The sequence below is a fragment of the Neolamprologus multifasciatus genome, chromosome 2 (assembly GCF_963576455.1).
Source record: "Neolamprologus multifasciatus chromosome 2, fNeoMul1.2, whole genome shotgun sequence".
NCBI classification, from domain to species: Eukaryota; Metazoa; Chordata; class Actinopteri; order Cichliformes; family Cichlidae; genus Neolamprologus; species Neolamprologus multifasciatus.
The window spans coordinates 31,536,289-31,555,381 of NC_140440.1; the positions used below are offsets into that span (position 1 = coordinate 31,536,289).

Genomic DNA, 19,093 nt, shown 5'->3' on the forward strand with positions numbered 1-19,093 from the left:
AAGTTCCCACCCAGCGAAAACCCCGACCCGAGTAGCAGAGTCGAAACCGTCAACCACAAGAGCGCGCCGCCTTCAGGACTGTCGGAAACATTGACGTTACATGATAAGAACACGCTGGCCTGTTACAGCCCACAGAATAATGAATACGAATATGCATCTTAACAAGACGTTTCCAGAAAGTAGTCGTTTTGGATGCGGTATCAGGACAACACAAATTAAAGCATCAACCCTACGTAATAATCTTGACTTAAAATCGACACTTTCGCCGATTCTCCAAAAGCCATCTAGCCCTGAAAGCAACATTAACTCTACGCTCGTACAGAATGTCCGTATTTGGTCTCCCTCTAGCGGATTCAAAAAAACAAAAGACAGTCTGTAGTCACAGCAAGCCTATCATTGTATAAAGGTATCTTCCCCATATTAAAAACAATGAGCTCCTTATTATCTTTGTGGATGTTAGACAGGAGACAATGAATTTTGGTTTTAAATGCGCCAATTTTTATTAGTAGTCGAGCATAAAAATGAAATTGTTTTGGTTTCTGTCTGATATGTCAATAAAAGGTGAAAGTGCTGCTACTAAAGTATAGAACTCATAACTCACACCCTAAAGTTACATTTTTGCTGATTACTCGACACACAAAAATAACATATTTATGCACACCCAAATTGCCATATATGTGTCACTCCCACAGTCTGTCAGTGAAAAATCTTTGAGCCTTTTCACATTTCCGCCTGTCGGAAACTGACAGAGAAAAAAAAAGGAACAAGCAGCGGTGACACAAGTAGCAGAGACCACAACCCAAGAGAGACAAAACTGCTAAACCTTCTCACAGAAAACCTAGGAAACTTCAGAAGCTTCAGAGATCTTGACAGAGGCACAGGAGGTCCCCAGTTTCCATTTTTCAAAACCTTGGACGCGGGAAACTGACGGTATTGTCCTTTAAAGTGTGTGTGTTTGTGTGTGTGTGTGAGAGAGAGACAGCATGAGGACAGAGAGCGAGTTTAGGACAGGGCGTGTGTGTATGCGCATGTTTACGAAGCTTCTCTGTTATACACACATCTGAGGTCATGTATTTACTTTCACCACTTCATGAAATGAAATGTAAAATGATGAAGTGGTCACACAGATGAAAAATTATGATTAGATTCATACAGATGTGGAAAGTGTAGGTCTAAGTAGAGGTGCGGGGGGTGTGAAACTTTTATTTATGCATTGTTTTGTCTCTATCTGCTCTTGTTTCAGTTCTTAATTAAGTTCAGACACATTTCAGTCCGTAAATCCGATATCTTCAAGGTGGGCTTCTACTTTTCATACATATGCAGGAGGACACTGTCTTAACAGGGGATGAACTTCTCACTTTGGGCGGGTCAGAAAGCGGAAGTGTGCATCCATGGTGATAGTTTAAGTTAGAAACAGGAAGTGCTCATCAAAGTGGACATCCCATCCATTATACATGTGTGTCTGTATCATGTTGCGCAGTATTATGTGGGTTAAAGTTGGGTTTCTCTGATAGGCCGAAGAGTGATTGGCAGGTCAAATATCCTCTCTTTGTCTCATTCAATATTTAAATGCCCTGAAAAGCAGAAGGAGGCGTTATATTACCAAAGCTATCCGATTTCTTTTTCACATTTTTTTTAATTGTTATAAAATAACTCACTCAACTTTTCATCACACTTTTACCCTCTTGAAAAAAAATTAATGCATATATTCATAATTTATAATTCAGATATGAACTTATCCCTCACAAAGTACTTTGTAATATTCTTGCATGTGATTATCTCCTTTTAGAGAGTTTTAAATGTCTTGCAAAAACGTAGATGTATTTCAAACGAGCATCGTCGCTCACTCTCACCCTAACACTCCCTCTGAAACATCTGAACAGTTTTTTATGTCAGTCTCATGGAGCTGATTTTTCACAGTTTGATCAATGTGGCGAAGAAACAAAGGAAAGTTAATTACACGTCTTCTTCCATTGTCTTTGTCATGCTTGTCACATATGTAACAACAAGGACAAATAAAAAGAAACACAAGGCATTTGTCACCCATAATCCATCACATAAAAGATGGAGGAGGTCGATAAAGCTGTTTACTCTCTCCGTGTTTGTCTGTTTATCTGTCACTGTGCTCTGTCAGGCTTGTCTCCTGCATTTCTTTCTCACTATCCCACGCTCTCTTTTTTTCCCAGTATGGCGGCGTGGGACCTGTCAGTCACGGTGGAGGACCTGGGGCTCGATGCCCCACCCGTCACCATCAGCGTGGCCTCCGACCTTCACATCGGAGGGGTTATCCTCAAGTTGGTGGAAAAGACACGTGGGTAGCTCTGTCTTCCTCTCTTTGTCTTCCTCTCAGTCACACTTCAGACTAAAATTAGTGTCGTAATTTACATATTCACACAAGAGTTCACATGCAGTTAACAAAATTACAAATGCATAGTTAAGGCAAGAAAACTGAATGAATTATTCAGCACACAGTGTGTCACAAGTCTTCTGAACTGCTCTTATAATTTTTTTTTTCTTTTGTCACCTGCTACATGTTTTCAATTTTAGTTTGTTCACTTCTTCCGCCACTGCTTTCAGCAAGAAACACAACATCAGTCTAAACATATGTTTCATCAAGTAGTTTGTCAATGTGAGACCAATTAGGTTGGACGGATCATGCAGACACCAGTAAGATCTAACCATAACAGTTCAATCACATGAGGCTGTTTTAGTTTCAGAGAGGATGAATGTAAATGACCAAGGAGCAAACAATGAAGAAGTGAGGAAACAAAGCTATAAATAAAGCTCGGGCAAACTGATCACTTGTTAATTGCGAGCAGGTCTATGCATGCATTCAATCAAAATCAGTCACGCATTATTTAAACATGTTTTGTACACATGTTATAAAGCATTGCTAGTGTGATGTGCGCCGCTGTATTCACACAATATATTTCAGTCTTTTTTATTTAAGGTTGTATTTGATCTGTTACGCTCATTACTAGCTTTAGATTTCTGTTATTCAAAATATTTCTTATGCATTTTCTACTGGGCCTTGATGCCGCCCTTAAGTCTGTCCACCATCTAAGAAATCTATAAAATCCATAACTTCTTTCTCTCTTACCTTAAGTCAACTTTCATCTTATTGATTGCCATTTGCAAAAAGACAGTTTGAACAGCAGGAAACTGTTTGTTTTTTTCTTTTTAATTTTTTGTGCTCACAGCCTATGTTGCGTACCTGACATGACCTTTTATGCATATCTGTTCTCAAAGACATGCACACTTGGTTAATTAGTGATTCTAAATCAGTCTTAAGTGTGAACGTCTCGCTGTGTTAGCCCTGCGAAAGACTACACAGCCCTTTGACAGCAGAGACAGACTCCACCCCAGACGAACCCTGCACTGGACAAACAGTAAATTCATTGCAATCATTGGACTGACCAATGTTCAGAACAATGGGAAAAGTTGGGCAGGTCCTTGCTGCCATTTCTGAACAGCTGTAGATTCCAAGGACGTTCCCAGATGCGTTATTCAGATGTGTCACCACTTGTCCAATGTCTAAAAAAAGATCCAAGCTGTCGCTGAGTGTATGTGAACTTCTGACAACAGAAAATAAGGAAAAGCAATAAGGAAAATGTTCACATCAGGATCAATGCAGAGTGGGTAACTGTGTTGTGCTGCATCTCTCACAATCCAAGATCCATAAGGTCCTGCTGATTTAACTCTGTAGTGAACATATTCCAGTTAATAAAGAGGCTGCACTTTCCTATGACGTGTTTCAGGAACATTAGTGTAAATAATGTGTGGAAAAACGAAGAACTAGCAGACAAATATGAACCATGTGGGAACATACTGAAAACAATCTGGCTATTGCCTAGCATTGTTTGGTAGTGGACACATAAGAGCAGTGTAAAGCATCGTATAAGGAGCAGAATTAAGTAAAGAAATGACCCTGACATGATTTGAACACGCAACCTTCTGATCTGGAGTCAGACGCGCTACCGTTGCGCCACAGAGTCTCACAGGTGGTCATTTTCTCAGGTCAATGAGTCAATGCAAGGTGTCAGTCTGAAAATTACAACTGATATATTTTTTTATTATTATAACGTCATTTACTCAACTTTTCATCAAACTTTTACCCTCTTGAAAAATGAGTAATGCATATATTCATCATTTTTATGCACTAGTGGGTAGTAGATATGAAATTGTCCCTCATAAAGTACTTTTTGATATTCTGTTAAGTGTTATTATCTCCTTTCAGAGATTTTGATGTATTTCCAATGAACATCGTTGCTCACTCTCACCCTCTGAAACATCTAAACAGTTTTTCATCTCAGTCTCTTAAATGTTAAACCTTAAACATTTAAAGCTTATTTTAAACAGGAAGAAATGTTCAGCAGAACCTGGATGAATTACGAGAATAGATCCTCAGTTAACAGATTGCTGGTTTTAGATACAAATGTAATACTGAGGTATCCCAAAAAGTAGTGTTTTCAGTGGGAAAATGCTTCGTGACTTCTTCAGTCTCCAGACTGAAGTGAGTCATCTGAGCATGCATCAAGACTTCTGAGAGGGTAAGATACCAAAGAATTGACCCTGACGTGATTTGAACACGCAACCTTCTGATCTGGAGTCAGACGCGCTACCGTTGCGCCACAGAGTCTGCGCAGTGTGCGCACTAACTATGGTTACACATCGTTTCCTGTCTTAATGGGGGGGAAAAAACTAGTTAATTAATAGGTCACAAATGCGGTGAGCTGGGGTTAGCTTTAAACAAAGACATTATGTTATATAGTGATTCATAGCAGTGTTGCTCAAAGCATAGAAAAACAATTTTTAATGATCAAATGTCACTAATTAAATATTAAAAATTAAACGAATTAATTTGTGATATTTAATTAGCAATTGCAAACATAAGCACTGTTGCTAGCATACAATACACTAACTAAGCTAACTCCCCCGAATCCTAAAATACTTCACACACGTAAAATGTTTAACGTACTAATAACAAATTTTTTTAACTAAAAAAAACCAAAAACACGACGCTATGGTTTGTGAGTTGTGAAGGTGAAAGCACTAAGGAAACCCAAACAATCACAGGACCTCTACTTGGCAACTACTTGGCAACAGTGGGAACGAAAAACTCCTTTTTAACGGGAAGAAATCTCCGGCAGAACTAGAGAGGGAGCCATTGGCGGTACGAGCAAAGGAACGAGAGCAGAGTGAGAGATAGGACATGACATGTGACATACATATCTAGTAAAGTGGCCAACAGCAGTAATAATAATGTAATACTATATTCTTTTTATTAGTAATATAATGTAAATGAGGAGGCAGACCAGGTATGGAATAGGTGAAAACCAAAGTTTTGTGGGGGAGATCAGGTAATACCAGCAGCTGCAGACCAATACAACAGCTCTATCATCAATTCTAAATTTTAAGCTCACACATTTCTACAATAGTTATGCTGTGCATGCAGACTGTATTGACTCCTTTCTTATATTTGTTACATTCAAATGGCAATGGAGACAATGTTAGAAATATATTTCCACAACACAGTCAAGTACAGCACTATGGCTGCCTAATATAAGCGGAAAACAGTTCATTTATATTTACAAAAGATTAATGGTCAGTAGAAACTTTGAAGTTTTACAGGTGAAAAAAAAAGACAAGAAATCACTTTATGGCTTTTGTTAAAACTAACCATACAAAAAGTCAATAAAAAATCCATTATTTTTCAGGTAAAAAGCCATTTAAAATATCCGATGATCATCATAGTAATAAGTAAATTAGAATATTTTTAAAGTAAAGATGACCAGATTCGGTTTCTTGAATAGTTTAACTCTTTTTACTCTGACTTTTGTTTCTGTCCTCTGCAGAGATCAAACAGGACTGGTCAGATCATGCGCTGTGGTGGGAGCAGAAGCAGCGGTGGCTGCTGCGGACAGCCTGGACTCTGGAGAAATATGGTATCCACGCTGATGCCAAGCTGGTCTTCATGCCCCAGCACAAGCCCCTAAGACTGGGTCTGCCCAACGGCATTACACTGAGGCTCCGGGTCTGCTTCTCCAATCCCGTCTTCCAGACAGTGATGGGCATCTGCAGAATGCTTAGTAAGATTTTCTTTCTTTCATTTCTCTCTTTTGTCTAGTTCTCTGTTTGCTAGCAACATCTACACATTTTCTCATCTCTCCTTCTCAGTCTCGTTGCGGATTCTAAGTACTCAAGCTGTAATATAGCTGTTCACAATAATTTAATCAGTGAAATGTGTCAAAGTGTCTCATTAATACATCGCAGGGTGACTGCAACTATTGCCAGAGAGGGCCTTCCCCATCTGCTTTGTGCTTTCATTTTGTCTAATTTTGGCACTTCTTGGTCTCGATTCCTCACCAGAAATCCCCGGGAGGGGCCAGCAGACTGGAAAGGTTTTTTAAAGCAGCACGGAAGGGGGAAAATAATGACATCTGTCTATAGAAATGTCACACACATGTTCAAAGATAAGGCTTGGTATCATCAAGTAAACAGTTCCTTTTTAATTATATTTGCTCCTAGAGCTCACTTGTACTGGCAGAAAAGACACATCCATGTTGAGGACATTCTCTTGACTATAAACTTTTATTTTCTATTTCTAATTTTAAATCCCGCATTGCTTCCTGCCTTTGTTGTGACATTGCTTCATATGTTGTTTGTATGGATCAATATCAAGAGGTGTATGTGAGGATTTGTAGGGACTATGTATGCTCCAAAATTCCACTTTGCTGCAGTTGCACACCACTGCATATAAAGGCACCTAGTTGGCATCTAATAGACAATAAATTAGTTTTTAAAGTAATATAAAGACAACGGATGTTTGATATAAGGAAGAGGAAAATGGCCAGACCTAGGAAAAGAGGAATGCATTTTCCTGAGATGAGATAAATAAAAGCAGCTCTGCAGTGGCACTAAATGTTCAACAAAAAGGAAATTTTGAATATCAAATTATAATTTTGGTATGCACTCTTACACTTCACTGATTTAAGCAGTAAATAAATTGACCCTGACGTGATTTGAACACGCAGCCTTCTGATCTGGAGTCAGATGCGCTACCGTTGCGCCACAGAGTCTGCGCAGGTGGCTGTTTTCTCAGGTCAGACTCAATACAAAGTGTCAGTGTAATAACACTGAAAAACATTTGGGGTGGGGTAGCATACCAAAGTAAAGTTTGTTTATAGTATATGTGCCATTTTTGGTACTTATAAAAATCTCCTTTTATGTCAAATTACCTGCTGTACTACAAACACATCACACAGGCAAATATTAATAAGAACCTGGTTTTAATTGATTAAAATGCCCTAGTTTTAATGTCTTTCTTAGTCAGAGGATAGCAGTGAGGTTCTCAGAACCATGAGCCTAAGTGACTCAGACAGACAACCATCTGATCAGGAGTCAGACGCACTACTATTGCACCACAGGGTCATGTTACGGCCGTTTGACCAGGCTTGTCAGTTTAACAGATTCTCATCTCTTGCCAATCCTTATCAGGACAACAGTGCATGTCCTGCGCAATCAGAGCCTTTCACAGTGCAAGGTTTCAATCCAACGATACTGACAAGTTGGAGGTGGGGGAACGTCAGTGGCAAAATGACAGCATTGACATTACGGGCGACCGTGTAACTGGAAGGTCACCGGTTTGATCCCTGGGCTCTCTGTACTGGTCGTTGTGTCCTTGGGCAAGACACCTTACCCTACCGCCTACTGGTGTTGGCCAGAGGGGCCGATGGTGCAATATGGCAGCCTTGCTTCTGTCAGTCTGCCCCAGGGCAGCTGTGGCTACAACCGTAGCTTGCCTCCACCAGTGTGTGAATGAATAGTGGCATTGTAAAGTGCTTTGGGTGCCTTGAAAAGTGCTATATAAATCCAATCCATTATTATTAACAGTTTCTTACTATTATATGTACTAATTCTGGTATTATATCCGCCTGTGAACAATTCTCCAGTAAGATGAAGATATCTGCTTATTGTAAAGTAAAGATCCAACAATAATACAGAGAATACACGAAACTTTTAAACAGGAAGAAAGCTCCAGCAGAACCTAGATCAGTTATGAGTGAAGATCGTCAGTTAACAGATTGCTGTTAAGTGAGGATACAAACGTAACATCTAGCTTTGTTAGAGGGTAAGATATTAAAGGACGTGACCCTGACGTGATTTGAACACGCAGCCTTCTGATCTGGAGTCAGACGCGCTACCGTTGCGCCACAGAGTCTGCGCAGTGTGTGCACTAATATGGTTACACACCGTTTCCTGTCTTAATTGGGGAAAAAAAACTAGTTAATTAATAGGTCACAAATGCGGTGAGCTGGGGTTAGCTTTAAACAAAGACATTATGTTATATAGTGTGTCGTAGCAGTGTTGCTCAAAGCATAGAAAAACAAATTTTAATGATCAAATGTCATTAATTAAATATTAAAAATTAAACGAATTAATTTGTGATATTTAATTAGCAATTGCAAACATAAGCACTGTTGCTACCATGCAATACACTAACTACGCTAACTCCCCCGAATCCTAAAATACTTCACACACGTAAAATGTTTAACGTACTAATAACAATTTTTTTTAACTAAAAACAAAACAAAAACAGGACGCTATGGTTTGTAAGTTGTGAAGGTGAAAACACTAAGGAAACCCAAACAATCGCAGGACCCCTACTTGGCAACTACTACGAAAAACTCCTTTTTAACGGGAAGAAATCTCCGGCAGAACTAGAGAGGGAGCCATTGGCGGTACGAGCAAAGGAACGAGAGCAGATTGAGAGATAGGACATGACATGTGACATACATATCTAGTAAAGTGGACAACAGCAGTAATAAACAAAATGACAGCATTGACATTAACAGTTTCTTACTATTATATGTACTAATTCTGGTATTATATCCGCCTGTGAACAATTCTCCAGTAAGATGAAGATATCTGCTTATTGTAAAGTAAAGATCCAACAATAATACAGAGAATACACGAAAACCTTTACTTTTAAACAGGAAGAAAGCTCCAGCAGAACCTAGATCAGTTATGAGTGAAGATCATCAGTTAACAGATTGCTGTTAAGTGAGGATACAAATGTAACATCTAGCTTTGTTAGAGGGTAACATATTAAAAGACGTGACCCTGACGTGATTTGAACACGCAGCCTTCTGATCTGGAGTCAGACGCGCTACCGTTGCGCCACAGAGTCTATGCTTTGGGTGTTGCTTTAACAATCAGCTTCATACAAGAAGTAAACACACCCCTGAATAACTTATCACCTTTACAGCACTGTTACTGTACATATTATTTATTTATTTTTAATAGACATTCGTCGCCCTGAGGAACTCTCCCTCCTTCGACCCATAGAGGAGAAGAAAAAGAAGAAAGACAAAAATTTGGCACCAGAGATCTACGACCTGACCGAGGTGCCCCTTTCCTCGGGTACACGCATCACATTTTATTTACACTGCAGGCATAACATAGTAAAAATTAAATTAAATCATTTCCCATGTAATGTAAAACATTTTAAACATTGTGTGCTGTCATTTTAATTAAAACTATGCAGGTCAACCTTATTATTTCCACTCCTTTTGCAGTATCCCGGCCATGTCTGTATAACGGCATGCCCGCTCACTTTGCCGACTCACCGGAGATGGAGGCCATCTACAAGATGCTGTCAGTCACTCAGCCTCCCCCTGCCCCTGAGGTCATAGCCAAGCAGTACCGCCCAGCCAGCGTTGTGGACAAGGCTCACATCAATGGCAGGTATGTGTGCACAGGTATCAGTCTGTCAAACCAGGTGTTTACATCGCAGAGGGGAACTGATAGAGTTTCATTGTCCATGTCACACTGATGTAAGATGTTTAACAAACAAGTTCCCCACAAACGGAGTCCTCTTATGAACTAGCTATCAGGGATGCTGCCTCAGTTAGTATTCTTACCCCACAATAGAAAAGGCCGGTGTAATCACTCGCCACTTTTCTTTTTCTTTATCAGTCCTGATAAAGAAAACTGGGGGTTTCCAGAACTCAGAGCTGTATCTACTGAAGCAGTGGCCTCCTGTGATCTCGAGTTCAGACGTATTTTATCTTATGCGCATGCTGGTTCATAAAGATACTACCGCCAGTGCCTACAAATGTATTAAAATAGGAGCTGTTTGAAGGGCTTTTAGACTCTTTGATGTAATAAATTAGGCACAGTCGCAGCTTTTTTAAAGTCTCCTGCTTTATCTCTCTAAAGTTCAAAGCCGCTTTAAACTTCAGCTGCCTCGGCCATTGTTGCATAATTACACATCAAATAAATACTTTTTGAAAACATCAAATACGTGAGCTTACATAAAGCACATTATATCATTAGCTTTATAATAAGTAGTCAGTAATATAGTAATGTGCAAAAGTCTTGAGCCACACGTCATTTCTTCATATTTTACTTCCAAGGAGCCAGACTTTAGACATTAAATGATTTTTCGCCCACTTTCAGTCCAGTCCTTGTACCTTAGCAACCAGAATGTTTTGTTTGTTTTTATTTTTGTTTAGACCCTCAACACTGACCTATGAGTCATGCAAGCATAAAATGACACCTAACTCAAGGGATGAACTGGTGTTGTTTATTTCTATTTTTGTAAAATGTTAAAGATAACACAGTTGATTGGCATAAAATTTTATTTTTGCACCTATTCCCAGAGAGCTGTTAGCTATTAATTAGCAGAGTGTGCAGTGTGTCCTTAAAACATTTGGGGAAATGTTAGAAGTAGAGGACAGAAAAAGAAGAATAAACAGTACATAAAAGTCATGTCCTTAAGAAATAGGAAATAATCCAGGAAAGAGTTGACCCAGGACTAGAGAGATGCATTTGTTTATTTGTTTATTTATAAGGAACCCCATTAGCTTCCACAACAGTGGTTGCTAGTCTTCCTGGGGCCCAAACCATCGAATACCACCAAATAAAATGTTACACAATGAGTTGGATGCAAAATGTCCACATAATTTGGCTCTTACATCCACAATAAGGTTTTACAATTCTGAAAATGTAAACATGTAAATATTAAAAATTATAAAAAAAAAACACTCAAACAAAATACACAATTTCCATTACAAGTGACATTAACCTCTTACAATTTTTACAAATAAATTAAAAACTGCTTAAATAGGCTTTTAGGTGATTTTTAAAATTATGAATAGAAGCCAATTCTCTAATTGCATAAGGCAACTTATTCCACTGAAAAGATGCTCTAAATATAACAGAGTTTTTCAAAAAGTTACTTTTAACTCGAGGAGTTACTAAATTGCGGTTAGTTGAGAATCGTGTAGCATGATTATGTATTTCATCTGGATATTGCAACTGAGCGTAAAAAAAGTGTAGTGTGTTTACCACTATTGCTTTCTTTAAAAATACAAGTAAGCCATAGTATAATTTAGCTTGTACAGAAAGCCAAGAAAGTTTATCGTGCATTTTATCAATACTTGTATAATATGAACACCTTAACACTAATCTGGCCGCCCTATTTTGGACTAACTGAAGTCTGTTCAAATGTCTTATTAGCTGCTGACCAAATGATTGAGCAGTACTCTAGATGAGATAATACTAGTGCATTAATGACATCTTTCATAATTGAAGAAGTAATATAAAAAGAGCATTTCCTAGCTATAGCTATGCCCTGTCCCATTTTCTTAATAACAGAGTTGATGTCCCTTCTTTTAATCCATTTAATACAGAAATCGTGTCAGTGGAAGGATGGTTGAGAGAAAAATGTAGATATATAGGGAGAAAAGGCTGAGGTGTGCTAACAAAATCTGTGGTGACAGGTCTTATGGAGTGATGAATCCAAATTTGAAAAATTTCATTCAAACGGTTGTGAATATGTACGGAGGAGGCAAGCAACCGTCTGTAAAACACAGTGGAGGCTGTGCCATGGTTTGGAGCTGCATTTCACCCAGCAGTGTTGGAGATCTTGTAAAAATGGAATTATGAGCATTGGAAAGTACAGTGAGATTTGGATCCACTATGCAATACCATCTGGAAAGCATCTCATTGACGACAGTGTGTTTAGGACAATGATCCGAAACACACTGGAGTAAAAGCATGCCATCAGTAATGGATTGATTTCTCCAGAGCCTAGACTTTAATATAATTGAAGCAATGTGTGATCATCTTGACAGATAATAGAACAAAAGAGAGCCAACATCCAAAGAAGAGGTTGAAATGTCCTTCAAGAATCCTGGGGAATTATCTTTGAAGACTGCTTAAAGAAATGACAAGAAAGCTCGGCTAAGACACTTCAGACTATGCTAAATAATAATAATGATCACACCCTAGACTTTTGTACACTACTATAAAATTAAGTGAAATACAGAATATAGTTCATATAGAAGTATATGTTTGTTTCTTAAGGTTTTGCACATGTTTTGTTATTCTGCTGTGTTTTGCTATAAGATGCAGTTTCTAAAAACAATCATGTTACCAATTCACTTTGTTTAGGTCAAGCTGTCTATATGATGTCAAATAGTATTTTCTTGTGCTTTTAAATACAGATAAACATGGATGTAACAAATATGAAATCATAAACATATATATTCTTTGTCTGCCCCTCTCAGGTGGTTGGACTCGTCCCGTTGTCTTCTGCAGCAGGGCATCCAAGAGAGTGATAAACTCTGGCTTCGCTTCAAATACTATGCTACTTACGATATGGATTCCAAGGTATGTGTGTGTGTGTGTGTTTACACAAATACAGAGTGTGTGTGTGTGTGTATATTTCTTTGCCAGTATATCAACTCTCTAACCTCATCCTTCTCTTTCCTCTCCACCCTGCAGTATGATGCTGTACGTCTGACCCAGCTCTATGAGCAGGCACGCTGGGCCATCCTGCTGGAAGACATCGACTGCACCGAGGAGGAGATGATGCTGTTTGGAGCTCTGCAGGTAGAAAATCCATCTGCTGACAGTGAAATATGTGAATCACTCTAATGGAAGTGGACATTTCGCTGGATGTCAGATAATATAGAGACTCATATGTTCTCCCACTCCTCAAAGATATCTGGTCTATTCAATCGTCAGTAAAGCAGCGTCGTATAAAACTGGATTAAATAGGACATTTCTCTGTCTCGTTTTACATGCAGTATCATATCAGTAAGGTGGCTCAGTCAGAGCCCCAGATCATGAGCAACAATCCAGCCATGGACGATCTGGATTCCGCCCTGCAGTCCCTGGAGGTCAAGATGGAGGGAGAAGGCAGCTCTGCATCTGATTTGCTGGTCAGATACAATAGTCTCACCCGAGTCTTTTTAAAATTAAATTATTTTAATAACGGGGAACAGAAATTTATAACAATTTAGGTCGAGGCTTCTCAAAGTGTGGCTTACAGGCCAGTGGCTGCCTGTGATGATATGTGCTACTGTACACTTTACTACTTTGATCACAGAATGAAACAGAGGGATTATTTCCACTTCAGTTTTAACCTTCCTAACACTGACAAGTACAGCTGACATTATTAAATGTGATATGCACCTGACTCATGGTTAAAAATATAGACCAGCACATCAGTGTTTCATGGTAGAATTTTTCCTATATGGGCCTCCTTGTCCCCCTGATTGGCTTTAAGAACACCTGATTTAAGATATTTCATTAATGGTAGTATTAGCCTGGATCCAAATCCACTGATGATGTAGACAGCATTGAGTTAAATGTTTGGTCTTATGTCAAACTAACATTGATTGACTAACATTTTTATTGCTAAAACATATTAACTGAAAAACTTGCCTTTTATCCAGGAAAATATGACAGCACCAGACCTCACTGACTACCTGAAGATATTTAGGTGAGATCTGGTTTCCAACTGGTTAAAATCAATTTCATTTTCTTTAAATAAATAAATATTTATTAGTAACCTTCCTCTTTATTTCTAACTTGTTATGAATCTGGGGGAAAGAAATCCCCGGTGAAATCAGCTAATGTGATTACATGTATATTTCAGACCCAAAAGGCTGACTCTGAAGGGGTACAAGCAATACTGGTTCAAGTTCCAAGATACCTCCATTTCTTATTTCAAGAGCAAAGAGGAAAGCATAGGAGAGCCCATTCAAATGATTAACCTCAAAGGTAATGACTTCGTTACGTATTTTTATGTTATGTTTTTCTACTATATATAGTGCACCATGCTATTAACAGAATGGTAAGTATTTAGCACATTTTAAAATAACAGATGTTTACCCAAAGTGATTTCCAGGCACACTTATTTGCAATCCAAGTCTCCAAAAATCAATTACAAAACACATAACTTGCCTAAATAGATGATATAATAAAAATAATAACTGGAAAATAAATCAGAAAATGAGAATAAAAACAACTAAATTGTAACAATGGTAAGAAGTTAAATAAAACAGTAGCAGAAAACATTAACAGTGAGCTTGACCAAACCATGAGAGACTTCAAACTTGACGAAAATGGGTCTGGTAGGTCTTGGAGCTGAATGAAAATTGTCAATTGTTGAGCAGGTTCTTATGTGGGAAGCCAGACTATTCCAGAACTTAGAGGCAATGACAGGTCACCTGTTTTTAGCTGAGAAGAGACATTAAGAGAAATTGGGATGATACGCTGAAGGACCTGGAGGAAAAAGACCTGTAATATATTATGGTCATGGAGGTCTTTAAAAACAAATAGTACAATTTTAAAACCTTTTAGAAATTTCACAGGTAGCTATTGCATGTGTATGGAAGCTTGATTGTAAGCAGGGGGAACTAAGTTGATATTGTTAGTAAGGTATCTCAAAAATTCAACTTACTGGCTCAGATTTCTGAGGTTTGAATTTTGAGATTATAACCCAAAATTTAGACATATAAGTCATTTTTTTATGTGGCAGAGACAAGCTTCCATACTGCTGATCTACAGCAGCAGTGACATGATGTCTTTTCTTTGTATCAATAAAGACTCTAGCAGAATACCTAACTGAAAGCAAAATACCTTCAGTTATACTGTGATTTGAAGTTGAAGGATATTTTGGCTAACTGTGTTTTGAGATCATTCAAACAGTCGAAGAGGTTCTTAAAGGAATCGTCAATGTCAGGTGTGGCTGGCAGATAAAACTGGGTGTCATCACTTAACAGTGATAGTAAATGTTGTATTTATGAATGCTAGAGTCAAGGGGTAACAAATATATTGAAACTAAAAGAGGACTTAACATGGATCCCTGAGGGATATCGCAGTTAGTAGAAACTGAAGCCGTTTCCTATTTGGACACTAAAGGTTGAGGAAAACCAGTGTAGAAACCCTGCAGTCCTACATTATGCTTCGAATGTTTTAAAAGAATGCACTGAGGCCAATTAAAACTAAAATAATGCAAGCACCAGAATTATGAAATAAAAGGATGTTTTACACCTTTAACTGAGCAGATTATATACTACGCATACTTGTAGAGTCACGCTTAAATTTCTCAAATATGTTAAAAGTATTTATCTAGAAAGCAACTTGGGAGATGAGAATTTTTTTCTAAAATCTTGGCAAAGAAAGGTAACTTTGGTATCGGTCTGCAGTTACTAAGGAAATATGGGCGAAAGTTATGCTTCTTTAGAAACGGCTGCATGACTGTTTTAAAACAGAAAGGAATGATTCAATTTGCTAAATAATTATAGCGTAAATAGTCAGAATAAAAGGAGACAGTGGACCAAAAGCTGCCATGAAGAAGTGTGCAGGTATTATATTTAGAGAACAGTGATAAAGTTGACTGACTCTCTGAAAATGTTAAATCTGGGGGTGACATTTTAGATCTTCTGGTGTTAATGTTGTCTGCCTCTGTTTCATCAAAATTTAAAACAAATATCCTCATATGTGGCTCTCATTTTTCTTAGGAACAAAAATCGGGTAAAAAAACCAAATCTGGTGATTCTTTGTTTTTACATTCATCGGGTTCCAATATGCCCAAATATCAAAGAGAAATTAAAAATGCATGACATGGAAGAGTTCGGGTCTTAGGAGATTGAGGAGAATCAGCGGGGATCATATCAGTCTCTTCCTACACGCTTTTTTTTCTAACAGCTTAACCATGAACCTCAAATGTAATGATACCACTTTAATGTTTCTCCTTTACACAGGATGTGAGGTGGCTCCAGACGTTAATGTGGCTGCTCAGAAGTTCCTTATCAGACTCCTGATTCCAGCACCTGAAGGCATGAATGAGGTCTATCTTCGCTGTGAGAACGTGAGGCCACACGCGCACCCATACACCTCTTCTCATCTCTACATGTGACATCCTTTCATTTTCAATGCCTCTATCTTCAGTTTATCATCTCAGCTCTGACCACAGTCACACCTGTCTCTCATGCTCTTTTTTCTGTGTTGTGTCTTTGAAATTCACCCTGCAGGAGCAGCAGTATGCTCAGTGGATGGCAGGGTGCCGGTTGGCATCTAAAGGCAAGACCCTCGCCGACAGCAGTTTCCAAAGTGAGATCCAGAGTATCCGCTCTTTCCTGGCGATGCAAAAGACCAACTCTAGTTCCAGCAGTGCAAATGCCAGCGAAGAAAGCATCAATACTCACAGTCTGGTGTCACCACGTTACCATAAAAAGTACAAACCCAAACAGGTACAGATGTAGCAACAGGCCACAAAAGGATAAATGTTGCAGATTTATTGTCTTGTGTTTTCACAAAGCAGTATTTTTGATCTCATATATTCTGTGTGGCATTTTGCAATTGCCCAAATTACCAACCTAAATGACCTTAATCATTTTCCTGAAGAGCAGTACAGTAATTTTGTGCAACTGTGCAAATCTCCAACTGCTCATGGCAGCAAAAATATCATTAAATCTCACCTTTTACCCTCTGCCTGCTCTTCCAGCTGACCCCTCGAATCCTGGATGCATACCAGAACGTGGCTCAGCTCTCCCTGACAGATGCATTGATGCGCTTCCTGCAGATCTGGCAAGCCCTGCCAGACTTTGGGCTTTCATACGTTGTTGTCAGGTTAAGTTTAAAGTTTTATTTAAAGCTTTTGAGAGTTGATTCTGTGCCAGTGAACACATCAAAGACCGAAATTCACTGTGACAAGGTTATTATAAAGCACTTGACCTCGAACATCCTCCTTCTGTGTGTTATGAACATTATAAATGTTTCAACAGCATAAAAGCAGAGACTGTGGTCGAGGGAAATGCACGCCCAAGACCGGCAGAAATGTAGTTAATGAAACTAACCTAAGATTTTTTTTTACTTTTTAGGCAGACAGAAAGATTTATTTTAAACATCCTTCCACCAGCAATGTGCAAAGTCATCAGACTAAGCGTAGTTCTGTAGAAGAAGTTTAATCATTTTTATATGGAGGACTCAAGACTGACTTTTATCTAAAAAAAATTAATTTTTTTTAGATAAAAGTCAGGAATTTTATCTAAAAAATTAACTTAGAGGAATCTAAACAAAATGTACCCCCCCCCCCAAACAGGTTCAAAGGCAGCCGGAAAGATGAGGTCCTCGGCATTGCTCCCAATCGCTTGATCCGTATTGACCTTAGTGTGGGTGATGTAGTGAAGACCTGGCGCTACAACAACATGAAACAGTGGAACGTCAACTGGGATATTAGACAGGTATGACTCATATCTTGAACAGGCTTCTGTCTGATAATTTAAAAATGTCTAGAAGGCTCATTTTCAACTTCACGTTTTCATTCTCAGAGGTTTTTATGATTCATAGTTCCGACAAGAGGTTTGAACCTTCTACTCGCTGTCCTGACCTCGTATTTTACCAAGAGTTTTAGAAAATTGTCTAAGAGGGAGAACTCTGAGTAGTCTGAAGTAGTCTGAAGCCTGAACCTTAGGCTTGCAAGAATAGATTACTTCTTGTACAACTGATGTACAATGCCTTATTACACAATGGTATTTGTGATAACTGAGCATGAATGAAAAGAAGCTCGTGTGTTTAGAGACAGACCCACAAACCAAGCATGAATTTAGCTGCACGCTAAAGACTTCTGAAAACATGCTGACAGTGTGTCGTTGACATTTATAGTTCTTACTGGTCAGATCTTTTAATGGAAATGGTTCTGACACTGTGGGGCACAGACAACCAGGTGAAAAACCTGAAATGAAACTGAGATTGATGAATATGCTTTTACAAAACCAGAAAGAAAATTTAGGAGCTATTGCCCTAATGACTTACAACTTGGGATATGTATGTATATTTGTAGTGAAGATATTTTTCATCCCTGGATTAAGATTTTTTTTCTAAATAGCTCTGCATTTCTTTTGTGTTCATTTTTGTCTACTCCAGATGGCCATTGAGTTTGAAGGGAATGTGAACATTGCCTTCAGCTGTGTGACCGCTGATTGCAAAATCGTTCATGAGTTTATCGGAGGCTACATTTTCATGTCGACACGCAGTCGGGAGAAGAGCGAAACGCTTAATGAGGAGCTATTCCACAAGCTGACCGGTGGCCACGAAGCTCTCTAAGACTGAAACACAAAAGCCCTGACAATGAGATGGTTGACAGCCCATCAGACTTTCTGTGTCTCCAGCATGGAAAAAGACTTAATGTTTAACTCAAGCAGCCACAAAAAGATAAGGAAATCGTCAAAAACAAGATATTCAGTTTACTGTAAATGTGTTAGAAACTTGTAAGTACACCAAGTTTTCCATTCACACATCAGTGGATGTTAAACTTGATATGTTCTGACATGTTCAAGACTCCAGCGGTCCTCATGCTGACTTCCCCCCTCCCTACAGGATGGACTGCTGCTGGGCCAATCTGCTGGGCTTCTGGTCCAGGTTCAGCATGTGTCATAATCAGACTCAAAGAAATGTAAAATCAACAGCTGAATCAGCCAGCTCTAACTTCTAACTGCTTTTCTGAACTCACTCTGTCAAGAAATGTAATCAGCATTGCTCAGAATTGAAAGCCTTGAATGTCCAGAGCTCCAGACCCAGTGTTACTTAAACTTTTTATTAGAAATTAATGTTACAGGTAATGATATGACTGAGAAATATAAGATAAATGGCAATAAAAATATTCACCACATAAAACATTTACTAAAATAAATAGAGCTGTATACTTTTCATTATCTCTCGTTTTCCCTCCTTATGGCTGTGACATATTTTGGCAATTTCTTACACAGGAAACCTCAAACAAGTTATCTTC

At 38.6% G+C, this 19,093-nt stretch overlaps 1 protein-coding gene and 5 non-coding genes across 7 annotated transcripts; 1 reads left to right on the forward strand and 5 right to left on the reverse strand.

Moving 5' to 3' along the window:
- Window positions 1-17: 17 nt before the first annotated feature.
- Window positions 18-19,011, forward strand: fermt3b (FERM domain containing kindlin 3b). Of its 2 annotated transcripts, XM_085172448.1 has the most exons (15): window positions 18-930; window positions 2,187-2,311; window positions 5,856-6,089; window positions 9,307-9,423; window positions 9,579-9,747; window positions 12,576-12,678; window positions 12,793-12,900; window positions 13,098-13,232; window positions 13,749-13,795; window positions 13,952-14,076; window positions 16,065-16,171; window positions 16,335-16,553; window positions 16,808-16,932; window positions 17,405-17,546; window positions 18,229-19,011. In XM_085172448.1, the coding sequence occupies exons 2-15, from the start codon at window positions 2,188-2,190 to the stop codon at window positions 18,406-18,408; spliced, it is 1,935 nt and encodes a 644-aa protein (XP_085028574.1). In that variant the 5' UTR covers window positions 18-930; window position 2,187; the 3' UTR covers window positions 18,409-19,011. The 2 variants fall into 2 exon arrangements, 1 of the variants encoding a protein (XP_085028574.1); XR_014876048.1 differs by lacking the exon at window positions 18,229-19,011 and having other exon boundaries at window positions 16,808-17,336; window positions 17,370-17,413.
- Window positions 3,924-3,995, reverse strand: trnaw-cca (transfer RNA tryptophan (anticodon CCA)). The gene has a single exon. It is a non-coding gene; the product is annotated as a tRNA-Trp (tRNA).
- Window positions 4,568-4,639, reverse strand: trnaw-cca (transfer RNA tryptophan (anticodon CCA)). The gene has a single exon. It is a non-coding gene; the product is annotated as a tRNA-Trp (tRNA).
- Window positions 7,008-7,079, reverse strand: trnaw-cca (transfer RNA tryptophan (anticodon CCA)). Its single transcript has one exon. It is a non-coding gene; the product is annotated as a tRNA-Trp (tRNA).
- trnaw-cca (transfer RNA tryptophan (anticodon CCA)) lies at window positions 8,150-8,221 on the reverse strand. Its single transcript has one exon. It is a non-coding gene; the product is annotated as a tRNA-Trp (tRNA).
- On the reverse strand, window positions 9,119-9,190 carry trnaw-cca (transfer RNA tryptophan (anticodon CCA)). Its single transcript has one exon. It is a non-coding gene; the product is annotated as a tRNA-Trp (tRNA).
- Window positions 19,012-19,093: the final 82 nt, after the last annotated feature.

What these genes read in the sequence shown, in the direction of transcription:
- fermt3b (XM_085172448.1), top strand. Translation starts at nt 2,188, where the DNA reads ATGGCGGCGTGGGACCTGTCAGTCACGGTGGAGGACCTGGGGCTCGAT. An exon ending in GGGCATCTGCAGAATGCTTA is followed by an intron (nt 6,090 to 9,306) that starts GTAAGATTTTCT and finishes TATTTTTAATAG; the next exon opens with ACATTCGTCGCCCTGAGGAA. An exon ending in AAGGCTCACATCAATGGCAG is followed by an intron (nt 9,748 to 12,575) that starts GTATGTGTGCAC and finishes TGCCCCTCTCAG; the next exon opens with GTGGTTGGACTCGTCCCGTT.